The sequence below is a fragment of the Alternaria alternata genome, assembly GCF_001642055.1.
Source record: "Alternaria alternata strain SRC1lrK2f unplaced genomic scaffold CC77scaffold_5, whole genome shotgun sequence".
In the NCBI taxonomy this organism is placed as follows: domain Eukaryota; kingdom Fungi; phylum Ascomycota; class Dothideomycetes; order Pleosporales; family Pleosporaceae; genus Alternaria; species Alternaria alternata.
Genome location: NW_017306194.1, coordinates 368,783 through 396,408, shown reverse-complemented (window position 1 = coordinate 396,408; position 27,626 = coordinate 368,783). Strand labels below are relative to the sequence as shown.

Here is a 27,626-nt window from a genome sequence, read left to right as displayed (position 1 = left end):
CTATGGAAAAGCATCAGTAAATAGCATAGTTCGTACCGCATGCCGATGGAGCACGACGATACTGTGATACGATACTGTGAGAGACAGAGTAGTAAGCTGAGGGTTGCGAAGTATGGACATGTTGGCGTAGGAACGATCGAAGGGCAGCTACGATGGGAAACAGGCCGCGCAAGTGGGTAATTCTGCGTAGGCCCGTGCACATAAGTGCTGCCATCGCGATTTCACAACGCGGTTTGACTCTTGCAAAACCCTACAGAGTTCGTGTGAATAGGTTATGTGACTCTCTTGATGGAGTGGTTGCACCATGAGGAGGTCTTGGTAAAGGATGTAGAGTCTACGAAAGTTCCGAGCTCGGATTCTTCGTAGCGTCTGTGCACGCTAGCATGTTCATCTCCGTTGCCAGTCATAATCCATTGTTCCCAGCCATCTCATACAACCTTGGCAACGATTCATCGCTTTCCATGCACGAATTCGACAGATACATCTTGATGTGCTATGACCAAGAGGTCCCATGCCAGTATAGCCTCCTCGCAAGCAGAGCACTCGGAACGACAGGCATCCTATGATGGTGAGCGCAGCGGAAGCCATGAGGACGGGGACGGCTCTTTTCTGAAAAAGCCACGGTCATTCATGGCTACACTGGTATGTGGCTATAAAAAAAAGGAGATACGAGAGCGATTTTCTGACTAGAATAGGCTTGCGACATTTGCAGATCAAGAAAGACTCGCTGTGATGAAGATCGACCAAGATGCGGTTACTGCAGGAACATGAATTTGGAGTGCACTTATCAGGCACCGCGAAATACGAAGAAAGATCAGTCTTTAACATTAGCCATCAATGCCATTCGGAGGCTGGAAGCAAAGATCGAAGATCTGACGACGGCAATTAATACTCCCAAGCCTTCGTCTGCTATTCCACTCTCACCAGCAGGACCTATCAATGACCACCAATCACCTCATACCCTGTTCTCACAACCCAGTCCAGGATATCATGTCTCAACAATACCATCTCATCACTCCCAGAACGGTAAATTGAGTATACATGAGTTGGCAATGTCGCCACAAGTTGTGGGAACTCCTGTCAAAAGTCCTTTCCCGGTCATAGAAGTCCAAGGTGCTGTGGATCTTTCCTTCAGTCAGCATCGTGTCGCGCTCTGGCCCGCCATACAACAGATTCTCCCCACTGGATTTGTCTCTGTTCGAGCAGAGCTTCCAGAGGACTACATAGTCGACATCGAGAATCGAAGAGCGCAGTTACCGATACACATCGATCGTCCATACGGCACCGCCCCGGAAAGTTGGTTGATGAGCCTTCCACAGTCGGCAGTGAAAGGACTTGCGGATGCGTACTTTGCCGTTTTTCATCGCAACATGCCAATCCTTGACAAGTATCATTTCTTCTCAAGTACGCTAGGCACAGCTATGGAGAACGAATTCGGGTATGATGTTGAAACTGCGCTAGTGCTCAACGTGCTCGCATTGGGTTGCCTAGCTGTCAAAGCTCATGAGGAAGGGGACTTCGCTCTTCCTTCGCGTCACTCTGCAGCCAGACCTGGCTTTGAACACCCAGACTGGTACGAACTTGTTGCAGATGACCCACCGGGCCTCAAGTTTTTCAACGAAGCGAGACACCGATTCGGTTTTCTCATGTGCGAGAATGATATACAAGCGGGCCAATTCTACATGCTTTCGACGCTCTACTATGCCCAGATCCTGCGACCTCTCGATTCATGGACTACCGTGAATCGGGCAGCCCTCTGCTGCGCTAGCATTCTTACCCGTTCGGGGGCAGTCGACTACGATACATGGGAAGGTGACATGCTATCGCGCCTCTTCTGGTGTACTCTGATGTACGAAACTGTCATTATACAGGAACTCGACTTACTTCCACACAGTGGACTATTGGACTATGAGCCAGATACGCCTCTACCAAAGTTCACCCAATGCCCACGGCCAAAGACTTCTATATCGGGATTGCTCACTGATGAAGACGACTCTTTCTTCAATTTCCACTTCCTCGCTCAGGCCGCTCATCGCATTATTCTGACACGCGTGAAGCAGAGTTTGTACACGTTTGCTGAGAAGGATAGCTACCCCAGCGCCAGCTTAACAGCCGAAATGCATCACCAACTCGAGCAATGGCGCGCAAACCTCCCACCGTCTCTTCAATTCTTGGACAATGACAACGCCAGTGACTCTCCCAGCCCTGCACATGTTATCGCAAAAGCCATGCTACGAAGCCGCTACCTCGTCGCAAAATTCCACATCGGCCGCCCATTTCTCTACAAAGCGCTGCACGCGCCAGCATACACCAGTGATGCAGAGTACGACGAGGTGCGCGAGGGCCTTCGAGGGGGCATGTACTGGCCGACTACCATGGGGCTTTGCACCCAGATGTTGTCGGCTCTACCAATAAAATTTGGATGGTGTTGTCAGTGCTTCGGACAGGTGCTATTGTTTCACGCCGTAGCGCGGTCGCCAGACCCAAAGTTGCGAGAAACGCTGCCGGAGGGATGGCGCGAGTGGGTAAGCATCATGATGACACTTATCGAGAGTTGTGCGAGGAATAGTCCTGGTATCGCAAAAGACTACGAGCTATTGCGCTTGCTGGATGCCTAACCTTCCGAGTGCAGCTTGAACACCTTTGCGACGCCCTACAGATTGCGACGGCGACGCTAGAGTACTCTGAAGGTATACAGGCCCTGTTATTACAATCTAACACAAGTTTGGATGAGACCCTGCATTACCCTGCCATACGTAACACAGTACCACAGATTCTCGAGCCTTGCTCCCAACACACATGTCATGACCAAGTTTCCGCAATCAAGAGACGACTAATCACTCATTTAGTAAAGAGCCAAGAGCGGGCAACACGAGACGAAGAAAGATACGATAAGGCATTTTCAAGCATGCACCTTTCTTGTGTTTCGAGTGATGGTGATGTTTCCGCACCGCCGCTTCAGCGTCGATCCTGCCATCTATAGCCGAGTACGAGAGGCTTGCGTGTACAAAGTAGCTAATAAGCTGACTACCACAAAGGCGCATGCGATGTCGACTGATCTAATCTAGCTCGAATCAACACTCAACAGATGGTCAGTTGAGCGTGCAGTTTTCCAGTGCTCTTGCCATTCGCATCCCAATTTTTGTCCATCGCAATTCCATGTGGATCGCTGGATGACATGGCACAGCCACAGGTTGCGCATCCCAGATCGCGTTTCAGACTTTCAGCCCCTTCCGGCGCGGCAGCTAAACCGTATGCAGTCGGTGATGGCCCCTGCATTGCTTAGGGATGGAAACAAGGATCTACCAACTCGGGTCTGACACAACTGCCACTAAACTGGGGGCGTCGGCCACCTCCTTTGAGGGAGAGGGACACTTAACTTGCCATCTTACCTTTCTTCTTGCTCCTTTTTAGCACCTGGCGCAGCGCTTTTTGGCTATTCGCATACGTTGTCGTCTTCTGTTCACGCCACCTTGTTTTTGTGCGGTAGACTCTGCGACGCACGCTCCAGTTGTTGGGATTCACGATTTCTGGGGGACTCGCTGGAGAAGACTGAACTTGGATGCAGAAGACCGAGGACTGCGATTCTGGACTCGTACGCGCAGGCGAACTTGGGTCATCCTAGGCTTCTGAACCCCAGAGCGTGAACCGCGACAATGGCCGACTACACATACCAATCGCTGGCCAACATGGGGCCACAAGGGCGATGGCGACGTGTTTTATTGACCGCTATGATACCCATGGCGCTGGCTTTGGTTTACTTCAGCTATCCTTCTGCATACGTCCCGAGCAGCCTTCGGTCACAGTACGTTTGAATTACCCTCGCATAAAGGCGTGCCTAACAAAATCACCACAGGTACCCGCACACGCAAAATGTCTCTCTACCCAAAGATGACGTCTCGATGGCGACAATAATAAAAGCCCTCTACGGTCCGATATTACACCCCATCGACGCCGCCAACTTTACCGACGAAGATGGAGACATATACAGACTATCCGGGGAACCAAAATTCAAGAGCAAGCTAGGCAAGAAGGTGCTTATATTGGACATTGATAGCCGACCGTTGACGGATAAGGGTCAGCTTATGGACCCGCATTTGAAGTGGAAAGGCATGCGCTCGTTGAGTGCGGGCATGCTGGGGCATTACATGTTCGGTACGTTGCCACGACGCATGGCAGGTCGCCAACGACAGTTCTGGCATGTGGAGCGACTCGGCTAACATGCAGCAGCACAAATACACGGTTACGATTACAAGTTCATTCGCGCACCCGATTACGCCGACCGGTGGGGCACATGGGTCAAGGTTCCAATGATGAAGGAAGCGCTCAAGACCCATGAATACATTGTCTTCATGGACTCAGACGTCATGTTCCACTACCCTCACCTGCCTCTCGAGTGGCTGCTCAACTACTGGAACATGACCGACGATACCCTTGCCATGATGTCTATCGACCCGAACGAGCCGCAGAACTACGATGCGAAGGGCAACCGATACCTCAACACCGGATTCGTCATCGCACGACAGAGCAAGAGGACACAAGAGATGTACAAGGCCTGGGCGGAATGCCCTTCTGAGACCAAGTACAAGGGCTGCGCGCATTGGAAGACAGATTGGGCGCACGAACAAGCCGCCTTTGGAAACTATCTTCGATATGACTACGACCGACCGGACGATATCCGTGTTCTCCCTTGCGTCGAAGCCAATGGCGCACCCGAGGCTGCGAACCGGGGTGGTTGCAAGGGCGTGTTTGTACGACATTTCTGGGTCGACAAAGGCCTTGTAGCTAAGAACCTGGCGGACAGCGTCATGCAGTACTTCCTACCGCGATTGCACGAGGCGTACCTGGGCTCAGCGAGTGAGCACATCGTGGATGCAAAGGGGTTCAAGCTTGAAGGTGCGGAGCTGATTGAGATGACCGAAGAGGAAAAGGCCGCTGCCAAGAAAGGGAAGGGCAAGAACCAGAAGGACGAAGGGTGGTAGGGCAACTTCGAATTAAGCGAGAGTCTCTAGGCCTTACCCAAGATACCTACGTTCGGCGCACGCGCATCTCAACCTGCTTCACCAATCTCGGAACCATCCCATGCACGATCCTCATATAGCCGTCATCTACGCCAATTTTGTATCAGGCGGGTCTCTCATGTCGGCGTCCATCGGCGTCTCATGTCTTATCATTACGTTCTTGTATAGAAAACCTCTTCAGCATGTTTTATCGTCATATTAGACTTGGGTGGGACGGACTCAAAAGAGGGGTTCCTTGATTCATGTAGGAGCGTCTTTAGGCACGATTAGCCGATCTAAATACCAATTCTTCACATTTTCGAATCGAGCGCACCTTCTACTCTTGCATTCGTAGTGAAAGCACATCAGCATGACCGACCAAACAAAGTGAGACTAAGCTACCATGGCAATCAATGCTAGCGAAGCAGCAACAGCGAAGATGAAACTCTCAGAGGAGAAAGTGATGCAGAAAGTATAGGTTATAAGATAAGCTCTAGTCAACGACTTTGCCGCGCTGGTACAGCTATATACAAAGGATACAGATCAGAAAGAGGCTATCGCAACTGCTTCCCCAAAGTTTTCAAAATCAGGATGAGTAAAGAAATTCGGAGAGACATCGACATATTGGTTGATAACACGATGGAATTAGAGCAGTACTTATTGTTTCCTTTCCACCTGACCGTCTCTGAACGTTTTTCGTATGCCGTGGCTAAGCACAATTCTCTTGGAAAGAACAATTCACTGCGTCTGGCTGCCACAAAGTCGTTATCTTGCGCGAATGAAGATTGCATTAGTGCTTAATCTCAGGTATCGGAAGTTTAGGCAGGCCAGTGATGGCTGGGAAGTAGCTTCTGTTCCTCTGTTATAGCACGTTTCGTTTGCTTCGACTGTCGACTTAGACTTCATGCTCAATATCCGCGACCCTTGGTACCTTGTGCAGTCGTAAGCCACAGAAATTGGCGACAAGCTCGATCTGTGCCGGGTCAGTATGGCCTATGAAGCACGAATTAATTGCTGTCTTACGCATTGTTGGATCGTCTCAACGTCATCTCTGCTAACGCCAATGCGCCTGGTGCCGCGCAAATGCCAGGCGGTTTCTCTAGGCAGATTCTGAATCATGATGCCGCTGAGTACAGTGAGCTCGGTCTCAACGTCATTGAGAATGCTGTGATCGGACAGATAGAGTCCGTAGGTAATTTGCTTGCTCGTCCAATCTACGCTTCGTCAGCATAAGACTACAGAATGACTAGACATTCACATGCCAAAATCCTTCTGTGAAGCTAACACATTATCGATGCCTTCTTGGTTGTGCTGGTACAAGCGACCTTGCCATGCTGCACCACGTTTTGAGTTTGCCTCATCACATTGCCATCCTTCTCTGCCCTGCTGTCAGTTTTCACATTTGCGTGCTGATGATTTCTGATCCTATACCTTGAGAATGTATAGTCCTTGTCCTCTGGCTTGGTAATTGCATCGATGTCGAAGATGGCTTCCAGTGGCTTGCACACACCCACAATGACGATGAGCTTGAACAGTGTCTCGCGTATTCTTCGCATCAAAGCCTGGCGGTGTTCGGGTGTCTGGTATTCAGGTCGCTTGATAAGCTCCTTGTAGAGCAGGGGCGCGAAGCCGGGCTGTCCGCCGCCAACGATCGACGCAAGCTACAAAGAGTTAATCACTGCTCTTGTATGTGTAAAGAGGATGATCCCATACCAGAAGGACATACCACTTGTCACCTCCAAGCGACCTTGAAGGAAACTTCTCCTCTACCGTCTTGAACAGGGCAAGAGCCTCGTCATCGGTTGGGTCGCGGGGTATTGGGATCGTACTAGTCGACATAATGACTCTCTTACTATCACGGAGGAGTCTGGAGTAGCGGCACAACAACGCACTTCTCGGGACATCTGCTGACTGTCGGCATTGCGTCTTCCGATTGTCGGGATGGTGAAGCACGTACAAGGACCGATCGCGGCTGCGACGCGTCTTCAAGCTTCGGCGCGCGTCGCTCTAAAGCAGGCATGCGGGGTAGACATACCCAGGCACCCTCCACCATCACCATACTTTACGGAGAGGCTCCTCTCTCCCCGAAACTGGCATGTCCGCTTACAACACTCAACTGGGTTTCTAGGTAGATGCAGCATGTAAGCAGCAACCTGGGAGAGTCTACTTGGAGTTGATCCAGAGCACCATCACGGAGCACCGTCTCCATCGACTCCAATTGTCAAAAGTTTTTCTCCTCTTTTACATACGATTACTCATTTGAAAGCAGAAGCAAAAGCCTGAGTACGACCAGGAAGCATGTCTAGTACCAATTCGTGCCACTACCTGCCTAATGGCAAGCCCAAAACCGTCATAATCACAGGCAGCGCCAATGGCATCGGTGCGAAAACAGCTCGTACCTACCATGAACATGGTTGTAATATCGTCGTAGCCGATCTTGCTTCCTCCAGCAAGGCAGCCAATGCTCTTGTCTCATCTCTACCTGAACCATCACGAGCCATTTATCACCCCACTAACATTGTTAGTTGGAGCGACATGCAAAACCTGTTTCGGGAGACAAAGAAGACATTTGGTCAAGTGGATATCGTCGTTGCGAATGCAGGGCTGATGGAAAGCAAAGGTTTCTTCGACTTTGAAGAGGACGAGCAAGGAGAACTAATGGAGGCGGTTGAAGCTGGCAAGATCATCGATGTTAATCTGAAAGGCACTATGAATAGTAAGCCATTGAATCACGCATTCCTTCCAGGCCTGTCTCTGATACTAAGTAGCTCTCCGGATGGCTATGCACTCGATGAAATCGAACCCACTAGACTTGGACGGTGCACGAGGCTCGATCGTACTTATAGCCTCAACGTCTGGGTACTTCGGTGGAACTGGCGTAGTCTCATATGTCTCTTCCAAGCATGGCGTAATAGGTTTAGCGCGAGCCTCACAGACTGTTGCCCAGCAGCTCAGTATTCGAGTCAATGTCGTAGCACCCTTCTTCACCCCTACGCACATTACCTCAGGTTACTCAGAGAAGTGGAAGGACTATGGTTTGCCAGCAAATACAACTGCAGATGTAGCTAATGCTATTGTGACCACAAGTATGCACCCTGAGAGACAGGGCCATAGCATGATGGTGAGTCTACAACAACGTCGTAGGAAGTTGCCCTTTGGAAGAAGTAGTGCTGATATCAGTTTCCAGGTCGCAGGCAACTTGGTGAGAGAGATTGAAGTGGCAAGAACAAGCGCAACGAAAGATTGGCTAGGAGTGGAGATATTTGATATTATGACGAGAGGCGGCAAGTTCTTCAACGACCTGGGCGGCTATACACTGCCTAAAGCACGGTCCTAAAATCTCTCACTACATTATTTCACACCCGAGTAGTATAGCGAAAGCTCGCTACATGCAAGCTCGACTGGCTTCTTCTGGCGACGTTGTACAGTAGCGGCGAAAGCATTGCTATGAGAGCCTATCATGTAAAAGTAGAGCGACAACATGGCAGCTTTGCATGTCACATGTTGTGTTGAATTGCATCGATTATGGTGCGAAATTTTACACATGGAACGGCTGAAATACTATTGGGTGATGTGTAGGAGTAATAGACTTCACGAGCCGATCACAGGGTTCATTTTCGGCTTAGTAATCCAGGAGCTTTGGCCCGGTGACGTTTTCCACAGCCCTCGGTATCGCCCACCTTGTACAATCTGTCTAAACGTCAATTGAGGCCTCACGACGGACTGTTTGCACCATGGCATCTTCAAGACTAGTTGCTCGCTCGACGCGCGCCCTCTTCTCCCTCCAGCGCACCCAATGCCGTACTTTCAGCATTTCCACTATCCGCCACAATGAGTTTGAAGCCCTCAACAAGCGCACCAACGACACCTCCGAGACGTACCGCAAATACCAAATCGAGAGGCCGCTGAACCCTCACCTTACCAACACCACCTCTACTATTGCCAATGAGATGCCTTCGATTGGCGAAGACGCTGCCCCGCCCGAATTGATCACCAATGCCGACAGCAAATTCACACCTAAAGACTCTGTGCCTGAGAACACTAAGCGCATGACGGGCGGAACACAGGGCAGCAAGGACCAGGACGTCAGCGGGGCAAACAGCGAACTAGGTGTTGGCGAGATGGAAGGCGCCAAGTTCAAGGTCGAGCCTATTCGCAGGACTGGAGAAGACCCCAACACTATGCGTGCGAGGTTATTATGTCCGTTCATACATTGCCCATCTCCTATTCCTCACCGCATATACAACATCTGTACCTGGGCGAAGCATGGCTAACGAGTAATTAGATCAGAGCCGCAAGAGGGGAACCCTAGAAAGTGATCTCCTTCTCAGCACCTTCGCCGACGCCCACCTAAGCACCATGTCTCCTTCATTGATGCAGCAGTACGACACTTTCCTCGACGAAAACGACTGGGACATTTACTACTGGGCAACTCAAGAGCCCACACCCACGTCCCACGAGACAGCCGAGGGCGGTGGCTCTGCAATGTCTACCGCCAACGCACAGGGCATGGATGCAACGGCACAGACGAAGTTGCCTGAGAAGGACGAGCGTAAGAGACAACCTGGAGAGGGTGAATGGGCGCAGACGGTCGGCACTTTCAAGCCTGCGTATAGGCCTGTGCCTAGCAGGTGGAAGGGCAGTGAAATTCTGAGCTTGCTCCGGAGGCATGTCAACGAGCGTAAGGCAGGAGGTGTCATCGAGGGCGAGGGTAAAACACAACAGGAAGGCAAGGGTCTGGGCATGATGCCCGAGATCAAGAACTTCGATCAGTAAAGCAACCATCTCACTTTTGTTCACCTTGTCCTGTAGGTTTACTGTATAGATAATACTCTTAACCGTCCTTTCATGTCCTGTATATCTCTCAACTGTTTCACCCACAGGCCATCTCTGCACTTCTTCCGGGATCCTTGCTGTCATGCTCTCTTTTTTTTTCTTACCACAACGTACATTGCGCAAACGAGACACCACATAATTACTAGCCTGTATTTCCTCTTGAGTTACTTGATCCGGAACTCATTTCCTCCGTTTACGCATTTCCGCACCAACTCCCACGTGTTCTGCGGCAATTCTAGTTAGATTTCCCCGGAGCTTTATGTCATTACCCCGGTTCAATTGCCCCACACGGCAAAGCTCGCTTCGGCATTTCATATGTTTCGAAACTACGCCTGGTATACCGGCACCGGCTATTATTGGAGGAAGTACTATTTCTCACTCTTCTAGACTGATCATTCGGTGTCACGTTCAAATGCAAATGGCTGACGGTGTAAATTGAAGGGGATGTGTTGCCGCATGTAGAGGTCTGTCCGCCATTCTCAAACGTTGCTCTTCAGTGACGGGTTATATGATGAGTGCTGGTATATAGCTGCTGGTTCTTGGGTGGTTGAGAGGCATCCCATCTTCAGCATCGATCATCCTCGTTCGCGATGCGGTTTACGTCTCTTCTCCTCTTTGCCAGTGCGGCACTCGCCGCCCTGCCCTACAAAGGCGCAGATTGGTCTTCCCTTCTTATCGAGGAAGCAGCCGGCAAAAAGTACAAAAACGCGGCTGGTACGGTCCAGCCCTTTGAGACCATTCTCAAAAACAGCGGCGTAAATACTGTTCGCCAACGCATATGGGTAAACCCCTCAGATGGGAACTACAACCTCGATTACAACCTCAAACTTGCCAAACGCGCGAAAGCGGCCGGTTTAGGCATTTACCTCGACTTCCACTACAGCGACAACTGGGCCGACCCAGGCAAACAAGTCGTACCAGCAGCGTGGAAATCGCTAAATCGCGAGGCCCTCATCAAGCAGGTATACGACTACACCAAGAACGTGATCAATACCTTCTCCACCAACGGCATCGCCCTCAATCTCGTTAGCATCGGCAATGAAATCACACCCGGCCTCTTGTTCCCTATTGGCCAACTCTCTGGCACCGATGGACCGAAGAACGTTGCCGCGCTACTTAAATCAGCATCCAAAGCCATCAAAGAGTCCTCCATGAGCCCCAAGCCCAAGATCATGATCCATCTAGACAATGGCTGGAACTGGGAGACACAGCAGTGGTGGTACGACCTCGTGCTAGGATCAGGTGGTGGGCTGTCGGCCGCAGACTATGATGTCCAGGGTGTATCCTACTACCCCTTCTACAACAGCGCTGCCACGCTATCTGCGCTCAGCACAAGCTTGAACAATATGGCGAAAAAGTATGGCAAGGAGGTCATGGTTGTTGAGACGAATTGGCCGAGTTACTGCCCCAACCCATCAACTGCTTTCCCTGCGGATGTGAAGAGCATTCCAATCAGTGTAGATGGCCAGACGCAGTGGATGAAGGAGGTTGCGAAGCGTGTGGCTGCTGTTCCAAACGGTAAGGGTACAGGTCTTTTCTACTGGGAGCCAGCTTGGATTGAGAACCCGGGGCTGGGTAGCAGTTGTGGGTGGAACCTCATGGTTGGGGATGACGGCAAGGTCATGAGTAGTCTGGCCGTTTTCGGCAGCATCTGAGTGACCATTCTCTGTCGCTTCAAAACTGTAAATATTGCACGCGTTAGCACATCAGCAAGGCTATATCAGAAACATTAAACAAACTCCCAAGTGTTCGCGTGTGATCGCAACTCACCCACGTATCAATATGAACGAGTTGAACAAAAAACACGTGAAAGTGAAAAGTATTAAAAAGCAATGACAATGGTCAGAACACATTTCGAGTGGTCAAGCCATCTTTGATGTTTGGGTGGTTTCATTGAGTACATAGCAGTGAAGCAGTGCAGACTCCTTTCCCTCCCTAGTCAAAAAAGCAGCCCAGTCCATTCCGAATGTGCAAAGGAAGATGTGTCAGGGTTCGTGATGGCATCATATCCTTCCGCTAAATGCCTTTTCGTAACCTCATTGCGCCCGCAGCAAATGATCAACCTACTGCTCCTCAGAGTAACCCTCACCACCAGCTGGCTGGGCCTCGCCCTCGCCCTGCTCGGCCTGCCTGGCCTGCTCTGCGGCTTGCTGAGCAGCGATGGCCTTGGCGCCGTAGTCTTGCGACATGGGCTGGACAACGGGCTGCTCCTCCTTGGGCTCGATGATGGTGACGGAGTCGGGCAGAGTCTTGGATGGGCCGGCCTTGCCCTCGGGGTCGGAGCCGCGCATGATCTTAACCTTGATACCGAGGACACCCTGGCGGAGCAGGACGTGGCGGGTAGCGTGGTCAATGAAGTCCTTGGCGGGCTGACCGGAGTGGATCATGAAACCGTCCTGTATGACGTTAGTATGCCAATTCCTACTGCATCCCATGTGCGTATGCCTACAGTGAACTTCATGCTCTTGGCACGGGCGGCCCTGAGCTTTCCGGAAACAACAACCTCGCAACCCTTAGCGCCAGACTCCATGATGAACCTCAGGACACCGTAGCAAGCCCTTCGGACGGCCAGACCATTGAGAAGCTTGTATCGGAGGGACTCGCACTGGGCGACGGCGGAGAGACCACGGTTCTGAACCTTGGCGGCGTAGAGGGAGACGGAGTTCTCGGGGAACTTGAATCGCTTCTGGATGAGCGAGGTGAGCTCACGGATGCGGCGACCCTGCTCTCCAAGAACCTCCTGGGTGTGTGTGGCGCGGATGATGATGTCGGTGACAGTGGGGGTGACGCGGACCTCGACGCCGGAGTAGCCCTCCTCGGCCAGCTCGCGCTGGAAGAACTCGTTCAGCTCGGCGTAGAAGACACCGTCTGTAGGAGGTGATGTTAGCGACCGGTCTGTCTGTGTGCGCAATGCCCCTCATATCTCGCATTCGACGTCTTGAGCCTCGTGGGTTCTATGCCACGCTGCAATGACCCAAGATGCCCATCTCTTGCATGCTCCGTCTTCTACTTGTAGGGAGGGTATATCGTACCAGCAACGAACTTTCTCCTCTTGGAGCTGCAGGCCGTCAGTACTCATTCCCAGTTGCGCGTCTTTGCCATGCGATGGCGTGCAGGTAAACTCACATTGCGGTTTGAGTGGTGGCCATTTTGTCGAACTGTGGAAGGGCGTATCTGAACTCCGGGCGTGGGTGTTCAGAAAAGTCGAGCCGTTGTTATTGAAGTCGTAGTTGATTTCCGTGAGAGAGCGACCAAAATGCTAAGCGAAGCAAGTGGGCGCTAAAGCTCGGACCACACCCATTCATCATACGAAGAGGCTCATAGATGGCCGCATCTGGTCCCCCAATCATGAAAGCGTCAAGCAGTACACATAATAATTTCACCTGGTACAAAATATAATATTCGGTAACTGCATGCAAGAGTTTCCCAAACGCCGGTCAATGCCAAGCCCAGTCTCAGTATTCCCAAAGCGCCGCCGCGCCATCATCTCCTCCCTTCACATGCTAGAGATGCTCGATGGGGCCCTCAGGTAGCAGGGGCTCGTTCTTCCTTTCCACACATGCCTTGATCGGCGGACGAATGAGGTCATTGAACAAGAAGGTACCGTACACTAGCAGAGCGAAACCCGCAACCTGAAGCCACTTGAACGTCTCCCAGCCAAGGCCAAGCGACACGATCCAGATAAAGAGTGTGCGGCAAGTATCAATCGTGGAGCGCGAAGTAGCGGAGACGGTCCGAGTTACGGATAGACCGAAGAAGTTGAAGCCACTGCAACATGTTAGCGAGGATTGAGGATATGAATGGAAGAAGACATACCCAATGCTGACCATGATCAACAGCGAGGACACTGCGATGGCACGGTAGTGCGTCATCTGGTACAGTCCCTCTCTGGCGTTGAAGTATCCAGTTCCGATGGCGAAATGTAGGATGATCATGCCAATGAGCGTAACCAAGAAGCCAAAAATACCCTCCCAGCCTACAACCTTGATTGGCTCCATAGCATACTTCTCCATGATCCTCTCTTCAAGCACGAACTGTGTCGCAGTGAAGATTTGCGCACCAGCAATAAGCAGGACACCGATAATGGTCATGGCGGCCTGCGAAGTCGCCGCGTCGACACCAACCGAGCCGGTTGCCTCATCATGAATCGATTGATGACCGGGCGATGCTTTGTCATCTTTGGTGATAGCACCTGCGAGTCCGACAACAGCGACACCAGCTACGACAACAAAGAGCGAGAACCACTTGTAGAGACCAAGATGGCGCTTGAGGAACCACACGCTGAACAAACCGACAAAAAGGACCAATGCGCCTCTGGTCATCTGATAGATACTAGCAGCGACAAACAGCAGGCCAACGTTCATGAGCGTGGTTCCGGCAATATCGCAGCAGGCCGGAAGCGCCAACAAGAAGATGCTGCGTCCCTCGAGCGGTATTCTGCCCTCGTCATCAGGATGTGCGGGCCTCAACAGGTTGGCGACAGCACCCGTTTCACTGTCATCTGACCCTTCATTATCTGGAATGGCCTCGTAGCCAGCCTTTGCGCTGGCATACCGCTGGTAGAGTTGGAAGACACCAATCACCAGCCAACAACCCATTTCACCCATAAACATCTGAAGGGTCTGCAGGACAGGTTGTTCGAAATGGTCGCGATGTTTCGGCGAAGGGGAGTCGCAGTTGTTGACGCATTGCATGTCCTAGTTGCGCGCAGTCAGCATTTGGCTGCAGGGGAGCTGCACGGAGGGCTTTACGTACTTGGTACTTGGTTAGCAGTGTGTTACACACACCCGTCAACAGCATCATAGCCACCAAGAAGGGCACTGCAGCTTTGACCGCCATGATGGAGATGAGTCGAGCTTCCGGAGCTCAGCAACGCTTATCGGACGCGGTAGCGCAAAGTGATGGGTTGTGGACAAGAACGCAAGCTATGTCCAGATGGAATGCGGAGGGGATGAGGTGGAGGGATAACAGAGTCGAGATCGAGGCAGCGACGGCAAGGTACTAGGCAGCTCTGAGCTGCGACCCGTGACGGTTGATGGCCGAGTGAGGCGCGTGAGGCTGCGTGACGACTGATGCGCCTCGGCGATAAGAGATGGCGCTAACGTCCGGCTGCGTTCCCGACCGTCTCTGCAATAGAAGCATCCTTGCAGCTGCGTCTCTGTTCCCCAGCTTCTATTCACTCTTGCTTCTTTTCATTCATTCAATACTCCTCGCGCATACTCTACCTGTAGTCCGACACATCTGTGGTTCTTGCAACGGAAAGCATGCCTAGCCTGTCGGAATCGCCGTCGCTATTCCAAACTGTCTCACTGCCCGTTCGGGTGATGGGGACGCGTGACCTGGTCAGTCACGGTGCCTAAGGAGCATTTCCGCAATCGGATCAGTGCACATCGCCTGTGTTCCTTTTTGAAGATACAACTATGAGATTCAATGGGTATCTAGGTCTATGCGATAGTTCGCGCTCTGTACCTGAAATGGCAAAGTACTTTTGAACTAAAATAACGACATATCGGGTGCGACGAGACTCTCCAATCCAAATTACAAGAACCACCTAAAGTCTGGGTTCTTGGGTCCATCTCTCAGTTTCTCGGTTGAAACATCCCTAGCAGTGTGGTTGACGCCCTGTTTCGCGTTCCTCCTCTTATTGTCTACAACCATGTAGGCACCCAGCAGCGCTGCACACAAACATCCAGTCGCTCCGAAAGCTGCAGTAGTCGCCAGCGCAGGGATGTACTCTGGCGCATCCTGTGGCCTGAAGATGTTCGAACTAACGACACCCATCAAGTTTGCCAGCGGCACACCAACCGAGGTAAGGGTTACACGCCGGTTCTCGTCGGCGACGTTGTTGTTGTACCATGTGGAGAGGAGAACGGAAGGTGCAGATGTACCCCATGTCATCATGAAGCAGGCGAAGTAGGCAACGGTAAGGGATTGTTCTACGTCAATGGTGGCGTAGATGATGAAGCCGATGAATGTGAGCAGAAAGCCGAGAGCGATGAACGGGAAGCGGAGACGAGTAAAGTCCGAGGCAAAAGCCAAGATGAGAAGAACAATTGCTCCAACGATGTTGGGCGCTACAGTATAAAGGTTCGTCTTGATGTGATCGTATCCTAGTCGCGCGACAATCTGTGGCAGAAATAGCGATACGGACTGCAGCGGTACACCGAGACAAATTTCAATGGCTAGGAAGCCATAGGTTGATGCCTCTTTGAAAATACCAAGAGCGTCTTTTAGATTAAACTTTTGGTCAACGACCGATGAAGAGTCGATCTGGATACGCGTGTATGCGAGTTGCTTCTCTGACTCATTGAGGAATTTGGCTTCGAAGGCGTTCTTGGGGAGGTACCAGTAGGCGAAGAAGGAGAAGCAGACTGTGAGTGCTCCCTCAATAATAAACAGGTAACGCCACGAGTCAAGCTTTGACTCGATCTGGAATACACCGAAAGCGAGCAGTCCACTGAATGCGTTTGCAATATTGGAAGCGGCATAGAATAATGCCAGTCGTCTGGCAAGCTCTCCTCGACGGTAGAAGGTGGTCAAGTAGTAGATGACCAATGGGAAGAATGCAGACTCAGCCATACCTGTGTAACGTTAGTTGTACATCCATGCACACTTTCAAATCGAATACTCACCCAAAAACCATCGTAGAGCCATCATACCACTCCAATTCTGCACGCTAGCAGCGAGCAGCGTCGCACTACCGAAGCAGAACATCATGATCGGCAGCACACGATGCGGCCCGTATTTCTTTCCCAGCATACCAATCGGTGGCGCAAAGATGACATATGGTACGTAGAAGATACTCAGCATGATGTTGTATTGGTTGCCCACGAAACCAAGATCTTTGTCCATGCCGTCCGTCTTTGCGTTGCCCAGATTGCCCTTGTCGAGCGCGTTGAAGAGATACATGACAGCCAGCATGGGCAGAATCCTGAGATCAAACTTCCACGTCAGAGCCTTCTCGTGCTCGTATGTAGGCAGATGCTCGGTCGTTCCTTCGACTGGTACAGGTGCGTTGGCATCTTTGGACGAGGATAGGGAGGCCGTGACTTCGAGGCCGTCTTTCGCGAGCTCAGGATCTTTGTTCGTCGACATATTGATAATTCGAGATGTCGAGAACGCGTTCAGATATTGAAGAACCTAGATGAGATGTCGAACTCGGGAGCGACGCAATCTGTATGCGCTTCTAGGAAGGTCGTGGAAGAAGGTGCGATGCGACTCGACGTCGAAGAATCCGATTGCTTGCTCTGTCTTATGTACGATCACCATGAGCTAGTAACTGCGATTATAAAACCAATAGAAACTGCATTCATCCCGTGGAGTTACGTGCAACCTCAGGCTACACGCTAACGCAGCCGGATATCCCAGGCGTTACATGGCGGTAGCGAGTGCAAGGTAACATCCTCCGCTGTCTATCTCACGTTGCGCATGGTCCTTCTGATAAACTCCCTGCTCTTTCTGACCAATACCGATTATGTCGCCTCGTGTCGCGCGCAGAAGCTGGGGTCTTTAGTGGTTCGGCAGCGACCCCAAAAGAGGGATCGGCATGGAGGATTGGAGGATTGGAGGATTGGAGGGGTTCATCCGAGATACGACATGATAAGAAAAGGCCCGTCGCCATGCGATATCGGAAGGATCCGTGAAGATGGCAGTTGACATCAAACCTGCGATAATTTATCGGTGAGCTTCTACCATCTAGTTTTTCTGTACAAGTAGCATTAATCGCGATGCTAGAAAACTTGGAAAGTTTCTGCGCGTGGGTAGGGAAAGTGGAGTGAAGTTCGGGGGAAGTCCCCCGCACTTGGTAACGACCTAATCAGGGGCGGATTGCCTGATCCACTGCCATGCATACCTAGGTACGAAGAAGCTCGTCTCTCTCATGTAGTAATTACTACCTGAGTAACCCAGAGGAATTTTGTTGACTGTAGTGTCGGCAATACCCCTATCGTATCCGGCACTGTCAGAGAACGAGCATCAAAGATAACCCAAGTGCACGATTCTTCTACGGAACCACACGAAACATGAAATTTTGAACGCTGAATACCTCGGTGACTTCAAGTCAGTCTGACCGTACTGGTCTCTGACAACAATCATATAGCCCTCGTGCCGGAGCTGCAGAAACCAATACCGATCCTTTCCAACGCTGGAATTTGGTTCACAGTACAACGATCGTTCTCAATCATAAAATCTTTGATTAAGCGGAGATATGGAAAGATAGTGTCACTACGAACATGGAGATTGGATTTGTGAAGCTCCAATCCAATGATCTGGTCGATTGTAGTATTTAGGCACGGTGCTTCCTGATCGTTAAAAACAAAGACCGCACAACCACTGTCTTGCATGGTGTCTCTCATAGTTGAAGTCGAACTCTCCTCATTTGTAGGAATGAGGTGGGGTTCGTATGTCCGGCACGGACTACCAAAACTTCCACGACAACCTCCTTAACCGGGTCCAGCTCCCCTAGTAGAACCAAGATTGAAAGATTTGGGCCTTTCTTGCATTTCCTCCTATGCCAGAGTATCATTTCATGCTATCACTTCTTGCTACCCTAGACTACCTAGAATGTTGGCACACAGGAATCTTTGCTGTGTTTAGGCTCTTGAAGTATTAAGATAAATCCATCGGTGTTTTGTGTCTTCATAGTCCAGCGTAGTATGAGCTATTCCGTGCGAGCTGTATTCGCTTAATCACTCACCCATAAGCAGACAGAGCATCTGTCTAGAATGTGAGATTAAGCGTAGCGTGAGAGTCTACCATCTTGTGCCTGTTTTGGCCACTACCCTTTCCATCTACTATGATACAGGCAAGAACGGCATGTCTATCGGAGTTGTTTCCAGACCACCTACTCTTAGTGAAGCCGTGATAGAAGCTTAACTGCTGATCTCGTATCCACAAATTCCTGTCGCACTTAATTTCACACAAAAGAAGTTCTGCATCAGGAAGTTATATTGTTTGGGGTGACAGCAAGCGCTTCTGAAAAGCCAGAGCCCGAGTCAGTCGAGGCAAATTTACTTGACAGGATACTCTTTGTTCTAATGACCTTCGATTATGAACCGTACGTAGTGCTTCGCTTTTATGGCTTATCTTAAGCGGCTTCGTAAAACTGTTGCGGTCTGGGAGCATGTAGGAGCGCTCATTGGTATTGCCGGATTCAATTACGACAAGCGGAACGAAAGAATTCGGATAGATGAAAGTCATATTGCTGCCTCTGTGGCACCAAGCATTGAGCTCATTATACAAGATGGAAAAAGAATCTACCTACAAGTAATCGACTGTAAGTCGCCATGTAAGGTCGAAGACATCCTTGAGGGTATAGGGCGCAAAACTCAACCGATTTGGCATTTTGGCAGGTCGCTGGTCACATATAAGTCTGTCATGCTTTCGTGCATTGAGCGGCAATTATAGATGCCCCGAATTCGACAATCATGGCGTTATAGTTGTGGTGTTTCTTCGCCATTAATTAACAATGGTACTTTCCGGATGTATCAAGCTCAAAGCTAAGCAGTAATAAGTCGGACACACATATTACTCTTCAAGGCCCTGCGTTACATGTTTTTCCCTGCACGCCGTCTTGGCTGGTGGATACCGAATGGGGGTTATCAATGCCGGGTGGTACGAAGCGATACGGTATCGGAGTACTCACAACCAAGCATCTCTTTTAACAGACTTCTTGCGTCTGAGCGCACGACGATTTTCCGGAAACAGAGGCTAGTAAGCGTCATCCCTGTAGGGGAAAGGTTATTGCTTTCGTTGCTCGGGTTACTAAAAGATTGCATATTTTTGACATGGGAGCTAGCATTTTATCTTCGGAATCGTCTATGGTCGAGAAGAGAAATTGCGTAACCCGAGATTCTTAACTACGTCTTGTGGCTGTTGGTAACATGGGACGAACGTTAGACCTAGAACGCACTTGAGAAATTTGCGCTGTGAAGCTGACGCATCCAATCGCACTATACAACGCCAATGGGTATCCTGGTTAAAAGAAAGAAAGAAGCGAGGTTTTACTCGTGAACGCCTGTACCAAGTATGAATAAGAAACCTTGTACATATGGGAAATATGAAACCGAACGTTATTGCCTCATGGATTGTGGGCCGCTTCTTTCCCCTTGGAAGAACGAGGATGCAGAAAATTGAGTCCGCCCTTTGCAACACCAGCAACGTTGAAGTGTAGGGGCTCCTTGGGGCCCTTTTCCCTCACTGGCATCTTACGCTTGGACCGGCCCGAGACATACATTGGCTGCTGTGCATGACCGTTGCCATTCACGTTGGGCATGCTTTGCTTCGACCGTAGCTTGGGTTTCTTGTCACGATGCTCATCATCAGTGGTTTCCGTATCGAAGCTGCGAAGGCTGCTACGCTCGGAAGAGAAACGTGGGTGGCTAGAATGGCTCGATGACTGGGTTGGCGCGCGCTGCAGAGGACTAAGAGGACTCAGTCTGGAGGAATGAACAGATGATGCCGTTTGAGCGCGCTCGATCGGACTCAGCATAGCAGCGGAGTTGGCAAGGACGTCCAGTCCCGAGGGCGCCCTAGTCGCCATCGAGTGAGTTCGAGATGAATAAGTAGGAGGAGGATCCTGGTAATCGTACATAATCTCTGAGTCCAAGCTCTTGTATTTAGCAGTACCGTCGAGTTCATCGTCGTGTTCCCAGCAAGTCTCGTCGACACCAGTAACTGGGGGTAGAAATCGAATCTCGTTCCAGGTGACGTCTTCATACTGCAGGGTGATGTAGAGAATGTCTCCCTGCATCTTGTCGTGCGCAATACAGTGATCCTCTAGGAAAGGATAGTCCCATACGCCGCGGTGAACGAGATCGGGTGGTAGAAGCGTCAGCGCCATGCGACCGAAAGGTTCGTCAGCTGGGCGATGGCCGGTCATGGGCATCCAGGGTCTACCGCGGAAGACGCCCTTGAAGGCAGTCTCGATGCCATTCGCAAAACAGGAGCTGTCCTGGCTGGGGAACTCGAGGTTTTGCAACAGCTTGCGTGAGGCACATCGCCGGTAGCCATTGCTGTCAGGATCGTATGCGAACCTTTGCGACTTGCGCGGAATGAAAACAACGCGAACACTCCACGACAGAGGGTATTTCTTATCAGTTCGGATCGGAAGTTGACCAAGAGTATGCTGTGACTGCATCATGAGCGGCATTGGTGGGGCAGGAGAGGCCTTTGGGGTTGACAGATGTGCTTTTGGCGTGGAAGCAGCGGGTGTTACGTCTCGCGACATACCACTAAACTGCTCCACTCGGTCGACCCGGTTCTCCAAATCCATGCTGAATTCGTCGACCATGGTCAGGCGCTCGCCCTGCACCTTGATCTGGTCGCTGAGCTCCGTTGTTCTGTCTACCACGGCCTCGACCCTGTCGTCGATGGAGAGTTTGAGAAGTTGCATGTTCTCGTACATGCGCGCTTGTACTGCATGGTTTGTCCGTACCAGCTCTTCTCGAGCCAGACGCTCTCTGAACAGCTCCTGCTTTAAATGTTGCTCGAGCGTCTCGAAACGCTGCACCTCTTGCTTCAGTCGCTTCATTTGTTCTACGGCATGTAGGTATGCCTCCATTGACACGGTCGAGATTGGCTGAGCCTCATGGTTCCAGGCCTGGTGTCCGCACCCACAGCGAGAGCGGATGAGGGAATCTGGATAGAAGCTACGGCAAGGGCAACGCTGGCGGGCGCCATTGCCCTCAGACGGTGGGATGATGAAGCCGCATTCTCCGCGCGGGAGCTGTGCCTCGTCGCCAGGCGCGGGCTCTGCAGGCAGATGGACGGGGGCCTGAGTGCTGCTATGGAACATCAGGAGTCGACCCGAGGTGGTGGTCGTAGCGTGGTTGCTGTATGGGTGACGGGTGGCTCATGGAAGGCCGAGAGAGGGGGTCTCGAGGGTCTTTGTGTATTGGGAAAGAACGACTGTGGATATGGATGCGGACTGCACTGCAGTAGGGACGGAGCCAGGAGCCAAGAGCCTTGGGTACGAGGGTTAGCTGGGGCAAGGCTCTAGCAATATACAGTGCACAAGATAAGCAATCAAGGCATACCTAGATTCCGTGCCAGACAGGCGGTGCACGCGGGAGCATCCGAATGGAAGGTGGCACAATCAAAAGGACGGGCAGGACCTGTGCACCCGTGGGTGGGGAGGGAGTTTTGGGGCAGCGGTAGGGAGCGTGAGGGCGGTGGTGCTCAGGTTTTGGGGCCCATGGGATGTGCAGGTACTCTTTGTTTTTGGCATTGGAACTAGCTCCCGCGCCGGGCGTGGCCAGCCCTGTCCTCGGCGGGGACAGTGCTGTGCTGTTGCGGGTGCGGTTGAAGCTGGAGTTTGGGGTGTGTGTGGTGGCCGCCGAGCCAGGAGTAAGAGATAAGACTCACGCCTTCAGCCAGAAAACGCGCCAATGACACGGCCAGCGTGGGAGCCCCGAGACGGCCTTGGATTCGCCGCAGGCCCATCTGCTCTCTTATTGCGTGCCTGAGCTGCTGCAGCCGCAATGCCCTGCAGCCCTCTCGACACCTGCTCACCACGCTTTATCGCGGCCACGGACCGAGCATTGTTGCTGGCAGCGCTGCCCAGCACCACATATGCGCGCGTCTCCACGCCCTTTGACGGTGAGCGAAACCCCACACGAGCCGAGCCACCAGGCCTGAGGCCATTTGTAACACTTCTTCGTCATAGCATCTGCTCGTCCAAGGTCGGCACGCGTGCACTCTGCCGTGGACACGACCGTCACCCTTCGATAGCCCGTACCAGAAGCTTTGTAGACGTCCATGCACGATAATAGCTGTGATCCTCCGCTCCTTATCGCGACTTCCTGATACACCCCACGCAGCCTGGGGTTCGCTTATCTGATTGGCCTGCTCAGGGCCATCGCATCAACGCAGAACAACTTTGGAACCGCCTTCTTTTGCCAGCGCGCTGAGTAGCCAGATTGTCGCCCGATTGTGGCAAACTCACTCAATGCGAAGCCAGCCGGCGGCCATGTATAATCCATGGCTGCACTCATCCACCCGGCACTTGTGCTTCACAGCATGTGTTGCTACCAGAACCGACCCAATGCCCGTCGTTCCTTCTGCACGACGTCTTCGATGTGGGAAGACGCAACTGCCTCATTGGTATTTGAGTGCCAGCCTCACCCGCATCCTTTTCCATCTCTCCGTCTGTGATTCTTCCCTGATGCATGACCACCGCGACGCTTTCTCACCTCAACTTTGAGGTCGATGCTGACCCGAGTACGCCACATACGCCACCCTCTGTTCGTGCGACAAACCCTCTCCCTCGCCCTACCTAATCACCTTCAACTGTCTTCATGTGAGCCCGGTGCGTGAACAAGGCATTAGTTTCGCGCTGCCCATTCACGATACTTGCATCGCACGCGCCCTAGTCCAACGCGCTGTCACATGAGACGGTATGTCAAATGGTGCTGCAGGACGCGTACCAAGCTCAACCACGACATCCCACGCCACGTAAAGACGTTACACATGCAGTGCACACCGATGGTCCAAGTCGCCTCCAGTCAACTACCATAGGCAAAACGTGAACGATGTTTGCCATTCTAATTCATCCCACGGCGCGGCAGGTTCATCAATTTTCATGGCTTCGTTTCCATTGTGGTGGAACCGATGGGGTAATAGATACCGAATCCTTCAAAACTTTGACTGCACTTTTGCTCCTTCGAGAACTCCTATGACATTCGTGCAACTTGCCAATTCTTTCAGTCGTGTTGCACAACCGCCTTATCCCACGCCTACACAGCAACCTTGTACCATCCTCCTCCCTCGGCGCTGCAACTGTGCGCTCGCCCAATGACATCGCATCGCTGACGGTTGCTCTGTCGCGGCTTGTGCTCTCAATCGTTTTCTGGCGTTTTATCCAAATTCTGGCCAACCCAACAATTCCGCCCCAAGAAAGTTAGTCTCACTGCGGGAGCATCCGTGGGGAAGCGGTGGAATGTGTATCGATCCCTTCCTGAAGCGGCTGGAGACTGTTGCACACATGTTATGCCACGCGCTGTGGACTCGCTGCAAGTCATTGGCGTGGTTGTCGCACTTGTTTTTCAAAGAGTTGCATGTTTCCGTGTGCTGAGACGCCAGGTCGAAGAAATCCTCGTCTTTCAAGGTTACCATGCTTTAGGTCGGGTTTATCCAGCTCTTCGCGAGCTCTGTTTTCGTGATAGGGCAACGTCCTAGGCCCCAAAGTACGCGCAGTCTACGAAGCTTGTTTGATGAATTGTTTTTGCGATAACACGGACACGCTTACCTTCGTATCAACAACGTCAGCGTCAGCGAGAAATAGGGCCTTTTGACAACCGTCGTCACCATTGCTTACGGACAGAGCGGTTCGGCACTATTATTGCACCTCCCGAACCCCCAACTTATTAGCCATCCAGTCTGGTCTTGATGAGAATGCGTAACTTCCCGCGGAATTTCCCATGCACAAGGCAAACCTGGGTAGGTTGGGCAACATGCGACGATGGCGTCCTTCACGTTCGGACCTCGGGCCGTACCCTTTCCGAATCCTGCCAAGAGCTCCGAACATCAAGCTCTCCGGACCATCCTCACCAGCGAGTCTAGAGTCGGAGGTTACTCTCTTTGTTGCATACTCCACTGTGCTACTTCGACGATTACCAAATGCCGGAAGAGAACTGGATTGCCCACGGAGGTGTGCCCGCATGTGACTTATGCCATGCTCGGAAGGTCTGCCCTAAATGTGGGTACCTGCATTTGTACACAAGCATTGACAAACACCAGGTGAAATGCGATCGCAAAGAGCCATGCGCAAACTGTGTAGCGGCCAAGGCTGAATGTCTGCGCAATCGGCACAAGCGCGTCCCGCGACCCAAAGTTCGAACGTAAGCAATCATCTGTCCCGCGACCAAATTAGGCTGTGTAGAGGCTTTGCTTTTGTCCAGGTGCTCCAGTCTATCATTACCCTTCGGCTCTGATCATGTGTAGGGACGAGAAAATAAAAGCTCTAGTAGAACGGCTCTCAAATCTCGAACATTCTGTTCAAAGTGTCCATCGTAGCCCAAGTTCGGCACAGGAGCAGGAGACCGTAAATAGCTTTGCTGTGCCAACTATTGAAGCGACTTCAGATCGACCAGCAAAGAGACAGAGGACATCCAGCTCGCTAGATGTGCCAGCCCCAGCCCCAGCTCAAGATGTCGACAATAGCCCACAGACAGCAAATGAGGCTCGCATCCACATCAGCAAAGAGCTCTCTACCAATGGCTTACTGTCGAGCCATCAACGCTCAGTCCTCGAAACCGCCATATCATTTGTTGACCAATTGTCCCACACGCCCACACCAACCATGCCAGACCGCAGCACATTTGATCAGTCGATGCATGTCTCTACTGATATGACTAAGCACGAGATCTTTCATGTCATCCTCGGTAGTAAGTATGCCTCTATGAAATCTTTGACGTGAAGCTGATAGTGAGGTCAGCTGAATTCAAGGAACGAGGCAACGCCGCCGTTCGCTACCATACTGTCGATCATGTGCCACCAAAGGCGTTCGAGAAGATTGCACTTGCCCTTATGGAAGGTACTGCTGATGAGAAGACTCTCAATCTGTATCGAGTCATCGTTCACTTTCAGGCAGCTGTTGTACTATATGCGAGCCAGTTGCAAGGCCCTAAGAGTGCAGCTGTCCAACGACACATCCAACGAATGGAGTTTAATCACCTGATAGCAGCGCTTACTGCTCTAGATAAAGTCAGCTTCTTAACTGCGCCTTCTCTTTTACTCGCGCAGGCATTGGTTACCGGAGTAAGGTATCCATAGTCGTATTACTTGGAACGATGGACTAATTAAGAGCAGGCTACCATGATGCAGATCATGGGCAACCCTGTGAGCTGCTGGGAACTTACTGCCCATGCATCGCGCACTATCGTGGCTCTTGGCTATCATCATATTGACGAACCGATACCAAAAACTGACACCGAGAGCGAGATATATGCCATAGTCGGTCAATGTGCCTATTTTGATAGCGTGATGAGCCTCTTGCTACTTCGGCCACGATCTCTTCCTCAACTCCAGGTAAAGGCTTCGTACCTGTTGCGAGCCGATCCAGCCAGCCCCATGAGTGTTCTAGAACTACTTCCTATACTCGACAAGATCTTGGATCTATCGTTGGAAACCAAGCCGTCGCCAGCTATACTGAACGAAGAGGTGGCGCAATTGCGAACAAAGATGCAGGGCATCTACGAGCTTATGGAGAAGGTATGCAGACCTACCCCTTCCTAATTAAGACTTTAGCAGACGCTCATACTTTGCTAGGAACGACAACTGCATCTCCTAGATAGCAGAACTGACGCTCTCATACACTGGAAAGGTATGGAGTTTAGGTACTTTTCTACCCTAACTTCAGTCCACCGTCTAAGCCCTACCGTTACGACAAATCCATCAGAACGAGAGGAGTGTCTTCAAAGTGCCCGGAAGGCATTGGAGTGCGCCAAGGATATAGAAGAACTTGGAAGATCGTTGGATCACTTCATCGAAGGCTATGACCCTTATCTCGCTTGGTGAGCGTAAAGCTGTTCCAGTGAAGGATCCGTAACTAATGACCATCAGGAGTATGCTCTCTTATCCACTCTGCCCCTTCTTCGTCGTTTTTTGCAACGTGGTCGGCACGTCTAGCGCTCGAGATTTCCAGCTCCTCCAAGATGTTACTGACGGCCTTTCCGGGCTCGTTACGGAAAACAAATATGTTCACCGATTGCATCGGCTGTGCGCTACACTGCTGGGTCTTTGTAAACCTCTCGTACGGACTTCGGACCTTCACGAGCAAGTACCACAACCGAATGGAGGATCGGCTGCACCGTTGGGGACCTGTCCTCTACCAGCAGGTTTCGGCAATGGTCCTGATATTTTAAACAGCGGCGGAAGTGATGTAACCCCTAGCATGATGCCTTCATCGTGGAATGACGACATGATGTGGCAGTTGTTCCAATCGCAACCTTCTCTTGACTGGTTCAACGCTGATATATTAGACCCTTCGTGGGGCCTTGGACAAACGCAGTAAATGAGAATCGGAAGTAACCAATACTTTTTTGCTTTATTCACACGTCGGCCATGGTTATATGCATAGTATGTAGTAGCACGACGCTCATGGACATGTACGTAAAGTTTTATACCCAGTCCTCAAACTCACCTCTGTGGACTAGTCTAGCATGCCCCTCCAGTTTGCCTTTCTGTTTCGTAGGGAATGGACTGCCCGCAGCGCTTTCGCTACGATCGCCATCAGCATTGGGCGTCAAACATAAAAATTGACATGTTTTGTCTTACCGTGCCTCTTCAGCTCTTGCACGCGATCAAAGGTCGTACCAACACACTCTTCCCACTGGCATTTGAACATAGTTACTTCTATCTCATCGGCATCTGCTATCCCGAATGTTGTCTCTGACAGGTGCTGTGCGTGGCGGAAGTGGCAGTATCACACCAATAACTGGATAAAATTCCCGATGTTCAAGTTCAGTAAGAGTGCAACTATGCAGCGGTAAAGTACCATCAGTCTCGCGATAACTTTCGTAGACAACACCGTTGCGTGATACAGGCTTATCTTATGATTGGATTTCGGTACGATGCTACGACGGACCATCGGATGCCAAACGATTATTATAGGATCTATGAAGCTGTTAGCCCTGTACTCGAAGAGTACAGGCAACTTCACTACCTTTCATTCATCGAATGCAACTGGCTAGCCGCAGATAGATCCCCAAACAGATCGCTCGCATCTATTAGACACACCGAAGAAGCATCTCCAGAACGGTAGTTGGCATCTATTCACTCCGTTTGAGGCAT

The 27,626-nt window shown here is 51.3% G+C and overlaps 11 protein-coding genes across 11 annotated transcripts; 7 read left to right on the top strand and 4 right to left on the bottom strand.

The window, feature by feature from the left end:
* The first annotated feature begins 268 nt into the window (after nucleotides 1-268).
* On the top strand, nucleotides 269-2,728 carry CC77DRAFT_688826 (C6 zinc finger domain-containing protein). Its single transcript, XM_018532773.1, has 2 exons — nucleotides 269-642; nucleotides 696-2,728. The coding sequence occupies exons 1-2, from the start codon at nucleotides 496-498 to the stop codon at nucleotides 2,616-2,618; spliced, it is 2,070 nt and encodes a 689-aa protein (XP_018388489.1). The 5' UTR covers nucleotides 269-495; the 3' UTR covers nucleotides 2,619-2,728.
* Nucleotides 2,729-3,336: 608 nt separating this feature from the next.
* CC77DRAFT_983747 (hypothetical protein) lies at nucleotides 3,337-5,322 on the top strand. The gene is made up of 3 exons (XM_018536154.1): nucleotides 3,337-3,805; nucleotides 3,857-4,155; nucleotides 4,231-5,322. Exons 1-3 carry the CDS (start codon nucleotides 3,657-3,659, stop codon nucleotides 4,980-4,982), a joined length of 1,200 nt encoding a protein of 399 aa, XP_018388488.1. The 5' UTR covers nucleotides 3,337-3,656; the 3' UTR covers nucleotides 4,983-5,322.
* Nucleotides 5,323-5,993: 671 nt separating this feature from the next.
* CC77DRAFT_929874 (hypothetical protein) lies at nucleotides 5,994-6,839 on the bottom strand (the record flags this gene model as incomplete). The annotated part of the gene is made up of 4 exons (XM_018534134.1): nucleotides 5,994-6,219; nucleotides 6,259-6,378; nucleotides 6,432-6,661; nucleotides 6,714-6,839. 4 exons carry the CDS (start codon nucleotides 6,837-6,839, stop codon nucleotides 5,994-5,996), a joined length of 702 nt encoding a protein of 233 aa, XP_018388487.1.
* A 459-nt stretch (nucleotides 6,840-7,298) lies between these two features.
* On the top strand, nucleotides 7,299-8,337 carry CC77DRAFT_1029148 (NAD(P)-binding protein; the record flags this gene model as incomplete). Its single annotated transcript, XM_018526496.1, has 3 exons — nucleotides 7,299-7,716; nucleotides 7,811-8,121; nucleotides 8,188-8,337. 3 exons carry the CDS (start codon nucleotides 7,299-7,301, stop codon nucleotides 8,335-8,337), a joined length of 879 nt encoding a protein of 292 aa, XP_018388486.1.
* A 397-nt stretch (nucleotides 8,338-8,734) lies between these two features.
* Nucleotides 8,735-9,776, top strand: CC77DRAFT_1006481 (TPR repeat protein-like protein; the record flags this gene model as incomplete). The annotated part of the gene is made up of 2 exons (XM_018523419.1): nucleotides 8,735-9,200; nucleotides 9,286-9,776. The coding sequence occupies 2 exons, from the start codon at nucleotides 8,735-8,737 to the stop codon at nucleotides 9,774-9,776; spliced, it is 957 nt and encodes a 318-aa protein (XP_018388485.1).
* Nucleotides 9,777-10,426: 650 nt separating this feature from the next.
* On the top strand, nucleotides 10,427-11,491 carry CC77DRAFT_983735 (glycosyl hydrolase 53; the record flags this gene model as incomplete). The annotated part of the gene is made up of 1 exon (XM_018536153.1): nucleotides 10,427-11,491. One exon carries the CDS (start codon nucleotides 10,427-10,429, stop codon nucleotides 11,489-11,491), a length of 1,065 nt encoding a protein of 354 aa, XP_018388484.1.
* CC77DRAFT_1017894 (40S ribosomal protein-like protein S3) lies at nucleotides 11,445-13,009 on the bottom strand. The gene is made up of 4 exons (XM_018524497.1): nucleotides 12,963-13,009; nucleotides 12,869-12,894; nucleotides 12,286-12,704; nucleotides 11,445-12,232 (listed from the first exon to the last, which is right to left on the bottom strand). Exons 1-4 carry the CDS (start codon nucleotides 12,983-12,985, stop codon nucleotides 11,900-11,902), a joined length of 801 nt encoding a protein of 266 aa, XP_018388483.1. The 5' UTR covers nucleotides 12,986-13,009; the 3' UTR covers nucleotides 11,445-11,899.
* Nucleotides 13,010-13,339: 330 nt separating this feature from the next.
* On the bottom strand, nucleotides 13,340-16,931 carry CC77DRAFT_929738 (MFS general substrate transporter; the record flags this gene model as incomplete). The annotated part of the gene is made up of 6 exons (XM_018534121.1): nucleotides 13,340-13,604; nucleotides 13,653-14,533; nucleotides 14,592-14,701; nucleotides 14,860-15,005; nucleotides 15,379-16,417; nucleotides 16,469-16,931. The coding sequence occupies 6 exons, from the start codon at nucleotides 16,929-16,931 to the stop codon at nucleotides 13,340-13,342; spliced, it is 2,904 nt and encodes a 967-aa protein (XP_018388482.1).
* Nucleotides 16,932-19,914: 2,983 nt separating this feature from the next.
* CC77DRAFT_930107 (hypothetical protein) lies at nucleotides 19,915-21,630 on the bottom strand (the record flags this gene model as incomplete). Its single annotated transcript, XM_018534144.1, has 2 exons — nucleotides 19,915-20,365; nucleotides 20,426-21,630. 2 exons carry the CDS (start codon nucleotides 21,628-21,630, stop codon nucleotides 19,915-19,917), a joined length of 1,656 nt encoding a protein of 551 aa, XP_018388481.1.
* A 570-nt stretch (nucleotides 21,631-22,200) lies between these two features.
* On the top strand, nucleotides 22,201-22,714 carry CC77DRAFT_688349 (hypothetical protein). Its single transcript, XM_018532772.1, has one exon. It carries the CDS (start codon nucleotides 22,316-22,318, stop codon nucleotides 22,601-22,603), a length of 288 nt encoding a protein of 95 aa, XP_018388480.1. The 5' UTR covers nucleotides 22,201-22,315; the 3' UTR covers nucleotides 22,604-22,714.
* A 2,054-nt stretch (nucleotides 22,715-24,768) lies between these two features.
* On the top strand, nucleotides 24,769-26,847 carry CC77DRAFT_929715 (hypothetical protein; the record flags this gene model as incomplete). The annotated part of the gene is made up of 5 exons (XM_018534119.1): nucleotides 24,769-25,219; nucleotides 25,270-25,592; nucleotides 25,644-26,045; nucleotides 26,103-26,347; nucleotides 26,397-26,847. 5 exons carry the CDS (start codon nucleotides 24,769-24,771, stop codon nucleotides 26,845-26,847), a joined length of 1,872 nt encoding a protein of 623 aa, XP_018388479.1.
* Between the last annotated feature and the right edge of the window lie 779 nt (nucleotides 26,848-27,626).